The sequence below is a fragment of the Pongo pygmaeus genome, chromosome 20 (genome assembly GCF_028885625.2).
Source record: "Pongo pygmaeus isolate AG05252 chromosome 20, NHGRI_mPonPyg2-v2.0_pri, whole genome shotgun sequence".
NCBI classification, from domain to species: domain Eukaryota; kingdom Metazoa; phylum Chordata; class Mammalia; order Primates; family Hominidae; genus Pongo; species Pongo pygmaeus.
In genome coordinates, this window is record NC_072393.2 from 9,479,902 (window position 1) to 9,492,458 (window position 12,557).

Consider the following 12,557-nt stretch of genomic DNA (forward strand, 5'->3'; position numbering starts at 1 on the left):
CTATGTGATGGATGCATAAAGTGAAGTATATTCTACATGTTTTCTATTAATATTTCAAGGTTAATCTCCATACCATTGAACTGAAATATCCAGGAACCTAGCTATGGTTCCCAATGTCTCTGACAGGACATTTAATTTTTGCCCTTATATAAGTAAGTACTGAGGATTGTGAGAGGAATATTTGAGTTTCTTTCAACTCTGATTTCCCAGAGCCTGTATCTTGCTTGGTACAGAGGAGACACCAAAAATTAGAATCTCTGTTACATATTGAATAGACCCTTCCTTAGTTCACAAAATTGGCTGTGATCAGTGTGACTTCAACACACTCACTGCTTTCCTATCTGTACTTTCATTCCTTCCAGAATGTGTCACAAACTAGGCAGAATGTAAAGCAGCACTTTTTTGTGTCTATATTATGGACACATAATAACAGCATCTACAACATTTAATTACTTAAAGACCATGGCAGAGATTTTTTACAGGCATAAAAAAAGAGAAAAGGATGCAGAAGGAAGTGGGGGCAGGTAAACCTTATTGTTTAGATCAAGATACGTTTTAGAGTTTCACATGATTCCAGCCACAATGAAAGTAATGCCAAAGTATTTTAACATTACCTTGGCCAGGCACAGTGGCTCACACCTGTAATCCTAGCACGTTGAAAGGCAGAGGTGGGCAGATTACTTGAGGTCAGAAGTTTGAGACCAGCCTGGCCAACATGGTGAAACTCCATCTCTACTAAAAAGACAAAAATTAGCTGTGCATGGTGGGGCATGCGCCTGTAGTCCCAGCTACTCGGGAAGCTGAGGCATAAGAATCGCTTGAACCCAGGAGGCGGAGGCTGCAGCGAGCTGAGATGACGCCACTCCATTCCAGCCTGGTGACAGGCTCAAAACTTCGAGACTCAGGTCCCAAAAAAAAAAATTAAAAGCACTTTAACATTATATTAATGTTCTATCATCCACAGGTGTGTTGCACACTATCAACATCTTTGCTATCAGTGATGTCCTGGTAATTATGTGCATTTAACTAAACCTTCCTTTTAATTATTAGTCAGGGTCTCACTCTGCCACTCTGCCTAGAGTGCGGTGGTATGATAATGGTTCAGTGCAGCCTTGAACTCCAGGGCTCAAGCGATTCTCCTGACTCAGCCTCCTGAGTAGCTGGGACTACAGGGCGGCACCATCATCCCTGTCTAATTTTTTAGTTTTTTGTAAAGATGGGGTTTTGCTGTGTTTTCCAGGCCAGTCTTAAACTCATATCCTCAAGCAATCCTCCTGCCTTGGCCTCCCAAGGTGCTAGGATTCCAGGTGTGAGCCACCACCCTGGGCTACTTTCTTATCAAAACTCCAAGTCCACCTAAGGCAAGGACAGGAGTTATAATTAAGTGAATTTTAAAAGAAAGCCCACATATTTGAGTGAGTACTTACTTCCATGAAGAATGAAAGTCAGAAAACATAAGAATGATGGAAACCGTAGAATATAACTGGCATGTAAAGATGTTTTCTGGCTATGAACTATGAACTTTCATTGAGTTTTTGAGACAACATGATCCTAGATCTTATTGAGTGTTGATAAATATCCTCAATCAATGGAATTTGTAGAATTGTATTAGAATAAAACAAGACATAGCTGACTCCTTCTTAGTATCCTTTCAATGGCTTTAGTCTTTTTCTTAAAGGGGCAAGAATATTTTTATTGTATATTTTTTCCTGGTAAATTAGGCTATATTTTACAGTGATCATGGATTTCTAAAATCTCTAACGTTTTTGCTCTCCTAACATTCTTCAATAGACTGTCTCTAAGGTAAGTGTATACAGAAAGAGGTGAATAACACAAAATCAATTATGAAGTAGCTCTAAGGAAATTGGGTTTGTCACAACTGAGAACTATTTCTGAGGGTGTATAATCCTATGTGAAAACTTAATTTCTGAATTGCTTCTATCCAAAATATAGACACAGTGCTAGATGCTGGTTTACTTATGTCCTATTTTCCAATTCTCTTTTTTTTTCCTCAAAAGGTGTCCAAGCTACACAGAGCCACAGAATCTCACAGGTGTCTCAGAATTCCTTCTCCTGGGACTCTCAGAGGATCCAGAATTGCAGCTGGTCCTCGCTGGGCTGTTTCTGTCCATGTACCTGGTCACGGTGCTGGGGAACCTGCTCATCATCCTGGCTGTCAGCTCTCACTCCCACCTCCACACCCCCATGTACTTCTTCCTCTCCAACCTGTCCTTGGCTGACATCAGTTTCACCTCCACCACGGTCCCCAAGATGATTGTGGACATGCAAACTCACAGCAGAGTCATCTCCTATGCAGGCTGCCTGACTCAGATGTCTTTTTTTGTCCTTTTTGCATGTATGGATGACATGCTTCTGAGTGTGATGGCCTATGACCGGTTTGTGGCCATCTGTCACCCCCTGCACTACCGAGTCATCATGAACCCACACCTCTGTGGCTTCTTAATCTTGTTGTCTTTTTTTATTAGTCTTTTGGACTCCCAGCTGCACAATTTGATTGTGTTACAGCTCACCTGCTTCAATGATGTGGACATTTCTAATTTCTTCTGTGACCCTTCTCAACTCCTCCACCTTAGGTGTTCTGACACCTTCATCAATGAAATGGTCATATATTTCATGGGTGCCATATTTGGCTGTCTCCCTATCTCAGGGATCCTTTTCTCTTACTATAAAATTGTTTCCTCCATTCTGAGAGTTCCAACATCAGATGGGAAGTATAAAACCTTCTCCACCTGTGGCTCTCACCTGGCAGTTGTTTGCTTATTTTATGGAACAGTCTTGTAGGGTACCTCAGTTCAGCTGTGTCGCCATCCCCCAGGAAGAGTATGGTGGCTTCAGTGATGTACACTGCGGTCACCCCCATGCTGAACCCCTTCATCTACAGCCTGAGGAACAAGGACATTCAAAATGCCCTGTGCAGGCTGCGCAGCAGAATCATCAAATCTCATCATCTCCATCCTTTTTGTTACATGGGATAGAAATGGCAGCAAAATTTAACACCTAGGCCTGCAAATTCTGCCTCCTTGGTCACATTATTTATGTTGCTTGATGGCTTTCATTCCTTTCTGGGTTTCGTATGTGAATATTGCTTGCTTTGTTTTGTCTTTAATTGCAATGGGTGAGTATTCTGGTATCCTTTGTTCATCATACACATCATGAATGATTCCAATATACGCGTGTAGACAGCCTCCTTTAGTATCTGTGCCATGATCTTGATATCCAGGTGCAATCACAAATCTTTTCTTATAGACTTGAAATCCTCACTTAACATTGTCAAGAGGTTTTTGGAAACAGCAACTTTAAAAAAACAAAGTGCAGCAGGTCCTGAAATAAGTTCATTTTGTTCAATGTTGTTTAGTTTTAATTTTGGTGAGAAATGAATAAATTGGTTTCATGATTCATCGTTTTGCTTGAATTGGGGTTTCTAATTTTCTGTGGAGGATGTTAAGTGAGGACTTATGATACTTCGTATTTACCTCTCTTTTTACAGTTTTTGTGTAATTTCTGTCCAAATCGCATCTAGGAAATCACTTTAGGCAGCTTACGTATGATGATGTCTATCAATGGTCCTCACATTTGGTTTTATTGAAATCACCTGGGGACCTCATAAATACTGAGGCCTGGGTGTCATTACCAAAATTTACTTGGACCTGTGTGGGTTGAGGAATTTTAAAAGCACCAGAAATAGTTCAGGTGATGACGTTTCTAAAGAGACGGAGCTACAATGGGTAAGTTACAAAAGAGTTTAATGTAGCACCAGGCAACATGATTCATTCAAATATCTTCTTAAAATGCATTGTTGTTCAGCACTGTAGAAATTTACATTATGGCCGGGCGCAGTGGCTCACACCTGTAATCCCAATACTTTGGGAGGCTGAGGTGGGCAGATCACCTGAGGTCAGGAGTTGGAGTCCAGCCTGGACAACATGGTGAAACCCCATCTTTACTAAAAATACAAAAATTAGCCAGGCATGGTGGTGCGTGCCTATAATCCCAGCTCCTCAGGAGGCTGAGGCAGGAGAATCACTTGAATCCAGGAGTCAGAGTTTGCAGTGGGCCGAGATAGTGCCATTGCACCACAGCCTGGGCTACAGAGGGAGACTCCATCTCAAAAAAAAAAAAAGGAAAAAAGGAAAAGAAAAAGAAAGAAAGAAAGAAAGAAATTAACTTTATGTTGTTTTTTTACCACTATAATTTTTATTGTACATTTATTCAGCATAGATTTATACACATACAATTTTTTCTCCTCTTTCACTCTTGTGCATACATAGAAAGGGAAATAGAAAAGAATAACATGGTAACAGTATCCCTGTAGCTTCACATTCAGAGACTAATTTTTTTTGAAATTTGCTATAGTTTTAGTTTTTATAAAGAAAATGTGAGATATATATATATATACACAATGGAATATAATTCAACCATAAAATGCGTCACATCCTGTCATTTGCAGCAGCATAAATGGAAAGTGAAATAAGCCAGGCACAGAACGATAAATATTGCATATTCTCACTCATGTGTAAGAGCCAGCATGTGAGTCCCCTGGCATTAGAGAGAAGAGTGGTGGTTACCAGAGGCTGAGAAGGGTGTGTGAGTGGGTGTGGGGGATGAAGAGAGTTTGGTTAATGGACACCAACATACAGTGAGATAGAAGGAATAAGTTCTAATATTTGGTAGCACAGTAGGGTAAGTATAATTAAAATAATTTATTATATATTTCGTTTTTTTTTTTTGAGTCTCACTTAGTCACCCAGGCTGGAGTGCAGGGGCATGATCTCAGCTCACTGCAACCTCCACCTCCCGGGTTCAACCGATTCTCCTGCCTCAGCCTCCTGAGTAGCTGGGATTACAGGTGCCAGCCTCCACGCCCAGCTAATTTTTGTATTTTTAGTAGAGAGGATGTTTCACCCTGTTGGCCAGGCTGGTCTCAAACTCCTGACCTCAAGTGACTCATCCGCCTTGGCCTCCTGAAGTGCTGAGATTACAGGTATGAGCCACCTGGCCCATTTATTATATATTTCAAAATAGCCAGAAGAGATTTGAAATATTTCCAAGAAAAAGAAATGATAAATGTTTGGAGTGATAGATATTCTAAATATCCATAATTACACATTGCATGCTTATATCAAAATACCACGTGTACTCTATAAATATACGCAATGATTACATATCAATAAAAAATTTGATGGCTATTTTAAATGGAACTTTTGAAAATTATATTATAACTGTTTTATTGTATAGAAATAGAGTTTTTTTTTGGCATAAAGAACTTCATGGCTGGGCATGGTGATCATGAGGTCAAGAGATTGAGACCGTCCTGGCCAACATGGTGAATCCCCGTCTCTACTAAAAATACAAAAAAAAATTAGCCGGATGTGGTGGTGGGTACCTGTAATCCCAGCTACTCAGGAGGCTGAGGCAGGGGAATCACTTGAACTCAGGAGATGGAGTTTGCAGTGAGCCGAGATGACACCCACTGCACTTCAGCCTGGGGGACAAAAAGAGAATCTGTCTCGAAAAAAGAATAAAAAATAAAACAAAAAAAACACACCCTCTGTTAAATTTAATTTGTCTAAGGCTTTTCTTGTAACACAACAAAACTGCACATGTACTTTCTGAATCTAAAATAAAATAAAATGGCCGGGCATGGTGGCTCACACCTGTAATGCCAGCACTTTGGAAGGCTGAGGCAGGCGGATCACTTGAGGTCAGGAGTTTGAGACCAGCCTGGTCAACATGGTGAAACCCCGTCTCTACTAAAAATACAAAAAAAAATTAGCCGGGTGTGGTGGCAGGCGCCTGTAATCCCAGCTACTCAGGAGGCTGAGGCAGGAGAATTGCTTGAACCCGGAGGCGGAGGTTGCAGTGAGCCAGGATTGTGCCATTGCACTCCAGCCTGGGGGACAAGGGTGAGACTTCCTCTCAAAAATAAATAAATAAATAAATAAATAACATAACATAAAATAACTCATGCAAGCACCCTCATGTGCTCTATTATTAAACCTAGTGATTTGTCTATGATTTATTTCATGTTTCCTATGTCATGAAGCATATTGCCTGAGAATAGCGACAATTTCATCTTTTCCGGTGCTTGTACTTTATTTAGTCATCTCCTGCCTACCTGTCTCAGACTCCAGCACAATACCCAGAGGCAAGGTTGGTGAGGATCCTTGTTTGTTACTGTTGAATCTAAAATAAAGGCTTCAGGCTGGGCGCAGTGGCCCAGGCCTGTAATCCCAGTACTTTGGAAGGCCAAGGCAGGTGGATCACTTGAGGTCAGGAGTTCGAGACCAGCCTGGCCAACATGGTGAAACCTCGTCTCCATTAAAAATATCAAAATTTTGCCGGGCGTGGTGGTGGGCGTCTGTAATCCCAGCTACTCAGAAGGCTGAGGCAGGAGAATCACTTGGACCTGGAAGGCGGAGGTTGCAGTGAGCTGAGATCATGCCACTGCATTCCATCTGGGCGACAGAGTGAGACTCTGTCAAAAAAAAAAAAAAAAAAGTAAAGACTTCTCATCTTCTTCTGTTAAGTGGTATTTACAGAAGGGTTTGGGTTCATCTCCTTTATCAGGTTTAAGGCATTTTACTTCTAATCCTAATAGGCTCTGATATTTTGAATTTTACTTTTGGATGTTGAAATGTATCACAGTTTGTATCTAATGAAATAATATATAATCTCTCTTGTTTAATGTGTCAAAGCAGTGAAATACCCTTACAGTTCTCCTGATATTATATATAATATATATGTTAGAGACAAGGTCTCACTCTGAACTCCAGATTGGAGTGCAGGAGCACTGTCATAGCTCACTGCCGCCTTGAGTTCCTGGGCTCCAGCAATCCTCCCACCTCAACTTCTTTAGTAGCTAGGACTGCAGGCACATGCCACTACGTCCAGTTTATTTTTAAAAATTTTTTAAATTATATCTTAAGTTCTGGGATACATGTGCAGAACGTGCAGGTTTGTTTCATAGGTATACATGTGCCATGGTGGTTTGCTGCACCCATCAACCCATCATCTATATTAGGTATTTCTTCTAATGGTATCCCTCCCGTAACTCCTACCCACCGACAGGTCCCAGTGTGTGATATTCCCCTCCATGTGTCCATGTGTTCTCATTGTTCAACTCCCAATTATGAGTAAGAACATGCAGTGTTTAGTTTTCTGTTCCTGTGTTAGTTTGCTGAGAATGATGGTTTCCAGCTTCATCCATGTCCCTGCAAAGGACATGAATTCATCCTTTTTTATGGCTGCATAGTATTCCATGGTGTATATGTGCCACATTTTCTTTATCCAGTCTATCATTGATGGGCATTTGGGTTGGTTCCAAGTCTTTGCTATTGTGAATAGTGCTGCAATAAACATATGTGTGCATGTGTCTTTATAGTAGAATGATTTCTAATCCTTTGGGTATATACCCAGTAATGGGATTGCTGGGTCAAATGGTATTTCTGGTTTTAGATCCTTAAGGAATCGCCACACTGTCTTCCACAATGGTTGAACAAATTTTAACTCCCACCAACAGTGTAAAAGCATTCCTATTTCTCTACATCCTCTCCAGCATCTGCTGTTTCCTGACTTTTTAATGATCATCATTCTAAGTGGCATGAGATGATATCTCATTGTGGTTTTGATTTGCATTTCTCTAATCATCAGTGATGATGAGCTTTTTTTCATATGTTGGCCGCATAAATGTCTTCTTTTGAGAAGTGTCTATTCATATCCTTCACCCACTTATTGATGGGGTTGTTTTTTTCTTATAAATTTAAGTTCCTAGTAGATTCTGGATATTAGACCTTTGTCAGATGGACAGATTGCAAATATTGTCTCCCATTCTGTGGGTTGCCTGTTCACTCTGATGATAGTTTCTTTTGCTGTGCAGAAGCTCTTTAGTTTAATTAGATCCCATTCGTCGATTTTGGCTTTTGTTGCCATTGCTTTTGGTATTTTAGTCATGAAGTCTTTGCCCATGCCTATGTCCTGAATGGTATTGCCTAGGTTTTCTTCTAGGGTTTTTATGGTTTTAGGTCTTACTTTTAAGGAAAGACAACCTTTTCAACACATTGTGTTAGAAAACAGGATTTTCACATGCAGATGAGTGATGGTGGATCTTTACCTTACAACTTTTGCAAAAATTAACACAAACTGGGTGAAAGACCTAAACTTAACAACTAAAAGAATACAAATTTTACAGAAAATATTGGGAGACACTTTCATTATATTAGGTAAGGTACAATTATTTGTATAAGACACAAAATGCACAGGGAACAAAAGAGAACATAGATAACTTGGGCTGGGTGCTGTGGCTCATGCCTGTAATCCCAGCACTTTGGGAGGCTGAGGAGGGTGAATCACTTGAGCACAGGAGTTTGAGACCAGCCTGGCCAACATGACGAAACCTCATCTCTACTACAAATACAAAAATTAGCTCCACTTATAACAAAGTATCTCTCAGATCACAGTGCAATCAAGCTAGAACTCAGGATTAAGAATCTCACTCAAAACCGCTCAACTACATGGAAACTGAACAACCTGCTCCTGAATGACTACTGGGTACATAACGAAATGAAGGCAGAAATAAAGATGTTCTTTGAAACCAACGAGAACCAAGACACAACATACCAGAATCTCTGGGATGCATTCAAAGCAGTGTGTAGAGAGAAATTTATAGCACTAAATGCCCACAAGAGAAAGCAGAAAAGATCCAAAATTGACACCCTAACATCACAATTAAAAGAACTAGAAAAGCAAGAGCAAACACATTCAAAAGCTAGCAGAAGGCAAGAAATAACTGAAATCAGAGCAGAACTGAAGGAAATAGAGACACAAAAAACCCTTCAAAAAATTAATGAATCCAGGAGCTGGTTTTTTGAAAGGATCAACAAAATTGATAGACCGCTAGCAAGACTAATAAAGAAAAAAAGAGAGAAGAATCAAATAGATGCAATAAAAAATGATAAAGGGGATATCACCACCGATCCCACAGAAATACAAACTACCATCAGAGAATACTACAAACACCTCTACACAAATAAACTAGAAAATCTAGAAGAAATGGATAAATTCCTCGACACATACACTCTCCCAAGACTAAACCAGGAAGAAGTTGAATCTCTGAATAGACCAATAACAGGAGCTGAAATTGTGGCAATAATCAATAGCTTAGCAACCAAAAAGAGTCCAGGACCAGATGGATTCACAGCCAAATTCTACAAGAGGTACAAGGAGGAACTGGTACCATTCCTTTTGAAACTATTCCAATCAATAGAAAAAGAGGGAATCCTCCCTAACTCATTTTATGAGGCCAGCATCATCCTCATACCAAAGCTGGGCAAAGACACAACCAAAAAAGAGAATTTTAGACCAATATCCTTGATGAACATTGATGCAAAAATCCTCAAAAAAATACTGGCAAACCGAATCCAGCAGCACATCAAAAAGCTTATCCACCATGATCAAGTGGGCTTCATCCCTGGGATGCAAGGCTGGTTCAATATACGCAAATCAATAAATGTAATCCAGCATATAAACAGAACCAAAGACAAAAACCACATGATTATCTCAATAGATGCAGAAAAGGCCTTTGACAAAATTCAACAACACTTCATGCTAAAAACTCTCAATAAATTAGGTATTGATGGGACGTATCTCAAAATAATAAGAGCTATCTATGACAAACCCACAGCCAATATCATACTGAATGGGCAAAAACTGGAAGCATTCCCTTTGAAAACTGGCACAAAACAGGGATGCCCTCTCTCACCACTCCTATTCAACATAGTGTTGGAAGTTCTGGCCAGGGCAATTAGGCAGGAGAAGGAAATAAAGGGTATTCAATTAGGAAAAGAGGAAGTCAAATTGTCCCTGTTTGCAGACGACACAATTGTATATCTAGAAAACCCCATTGTCTCAGCCCAAAATCTCCTTAAGCTGATAAGCAACTTCAGCAAAGTCTCAGGATACAAAATCAATGTACAAAAATCATGAGCATTCTTATACACCAACAACAGACAAACAGAGAGCCAAACCATGAGTGAACTCCCATTCACAATTGCTTCAAAGAGAATAAAATACCTAGGAATCCAACTTACAAGGGACTTGAAGGACCTCTTCAAGGAGAACTACAAACCACTGCTCAAGGAAATAAAAGAGGATACAAACAAATGGAAGAACATTCCATGCTCATGGGTAGGAAGAATCAATATCGTGAAAATGGCCATACTGCCCAAGGTAATTTACAGATTCAATGCCATCCCCATCAAGCTACCAATGACTTTCCTCACAGAATTGGAAAAAACTACTTTAAAGTTCATATGGAACCAAAAAAGAGCCCGCATCACCAAGTCAATCCTGAGCCAAAAGAACAAAGCTGGAGGCATCACATTACCTGACTTCAAACTATACTACAAGGCTACAGTAACCAAAACAGTATGGTGTTGGTACCAAAACAGAGATATAGATCAATGGAACAGAACAGAGCCCTCAGAAATAACGCCGCATATCTACAACTATCTGATCTTTGACAAACCTGACAAAAACAAGCAATGGGGAAAGGATTCCCTATTTAATAAATGGTGCTGGGAAAACTGGCTAGCCATACGTAGAAAGCTGAAACTGGATCCCTTCCTTACACCTTATCCAAAAATGAATTCAAGATGGATTAAAGACTTAAACGTTAGACCTAAAACCATAAAAACCCTAGAAGAAAACCTAGGCATTACCATTCAGGACATAGGCATGGGCAAGGACTTCATGTCTAAAACACCAAAAGCAATGGCAACAAAAGCCAAAATTGACAAATGGGATCTAATTAAACTCAAGAGCTTCTGCACAGTGAAAGAAACTACCGTCAGAGTGAACAGGCAACCTACAAAATGGGAGAAAATTTTTGCAATCTACTCATCTGACAAAGGGCTAATATCCAGAATCTACAATGAACTCAAACAAACTTACAAGAAAAAAACAAACAACCCCATCAAAAAGTGGGCAAAGGACATGAACAGACACTTCTCAAAAGAAGACATTTATGCAGCCAAAAAACACATGAAAAAATGCTCACCATCACTGGCCATCAGAGAAATGCAAATCAAAACCACAATGAGATACCATCTCACACCAGTTAGAATGGCGATCATTAAAAAGTCAGGAAACAGCAGGTGCTGGAGAGGATGTGGAGAAATAGGAACACTTTTACACTGTTGGTGGGACTGTAAACTAGTTCAACCATTGTGGAAGTCAGTGTGGCGATTCTTCAGGGATCTAGAACTAGAAATTCCATTTGACCCAGCCATCCCATTACTGGGTATATACCCAAAGGACTATAAATCATGCTGCTATAAAGACACATGCACACGTATGTTTATTACAGCATTATTCACCATTGGAACCAACCCAAATGTCCAACAATGATAGACTGGATTAAGTAAATGTGGCACATATACACCATGGAATACTATGCAGCCATAAAAAATGATGAGTTCATGTCCTTTGTAGGGACATGGATGAAATTGGAAATCATCATTCTCAGTAAACTATCACAAGAACAAAAAACCAAAAACCGCATATTCTCACTCATAGGTGGGAATTGAACAATGAGAACACATGGACACGGGAAGGGGAACATCACACTCTGGGGACTGTTGTGGGGTGGGGGGAGGGGGGAGGGATAGCATTGGGAGATATACCTAATGCTAAATGGCGAGTTAATGGGTGCAGCACACCAGCATGGCACATGTATACATATGTAACTAACCTGCACATTGCGCACATGTACCCTAAATCCTATAGTATAATAATAATAAATAAATAAATAAATAAATTTATTTAAAAAAAAATTAGCTCCATGTAGTGGTGCATGCTTGTAATCCCAGGTACTCAGGTAGCCGATGTGGAAGAATTGTTTGAACCTGGGAGGTGGAGACTGCAGTGAGCTGAGATTGCTGCACCATGCACTCCAGCCTGGGTGACAGAGTGAGACCATGTCTCAAAAAAAATAAAATAAAATAAAATAACTTGGCTACATAAAAACTTTAAAATACTTTTGTGTGTCTAAACACACTATCAAGAAAGTGAAAAGATAACCCATACAACTGGAAAAAGAATTTGCAAATTCTATATCTGATCAGAGTCTAATATCCAGAATATAAGAACTCCCATAACTCAGTAATAAAAAAAATCCCCATTAAAATGAGTGTAAGAGATGAATAGACATTTCTCTAAAGAAGGTATACAAATAGCCAATAGGCATAAAAAATGATGTTCAACATCTCAGATCATCAGAGAATGGCAAATAAAAACCACAATAAGATACCACTCATTAGAATGGCTATTATAAACAAACAAATAAATAAAAATGACAAGCATGGGAGGGACTGTAGAGAAGTAGAAATGCGTGTACATAGCTGGAGGGAATGTAAATAGTGTTGCACTATGAAAAACACTATGACGGTTCCTCAAAAAATTAAAATACATTTACCAGATGATGCTGCAATTCCACTTCTGGATATATATTGAAAAATAACTGAGGCTGGGCACGGTGGCTC

At 39.7% G+C, this 12,557-nt stretch overlaps 2 protein-coding genes across 2 annotated transcripts in view; one reads left to right on the plus strand and one right to left on the minus strand.

Annotated features, from left to right (window-relative positions):
* Window positions 1–12,557, minus strand: part of LOC129019297 (olfactory receptor 7D4) — a 54,184-nt gene that overhangs the window by 32,839 nt on the left and 8,788 nt on the right. The gene's annotated exons all lie outside the window — the stretch shown is intronic.
* LOC129019293 (olfactory receptor 7E24-like) lies at window positions 1,980–2,996 on the plus strand. The gene is given in 3 exon segments (XM_054461576.1): window positions 1,980–1,999; window positions 2,001–2,791; window positions 2,794–2,996. Coding segments are annotated over 3 exon segments (1,014 nt in total).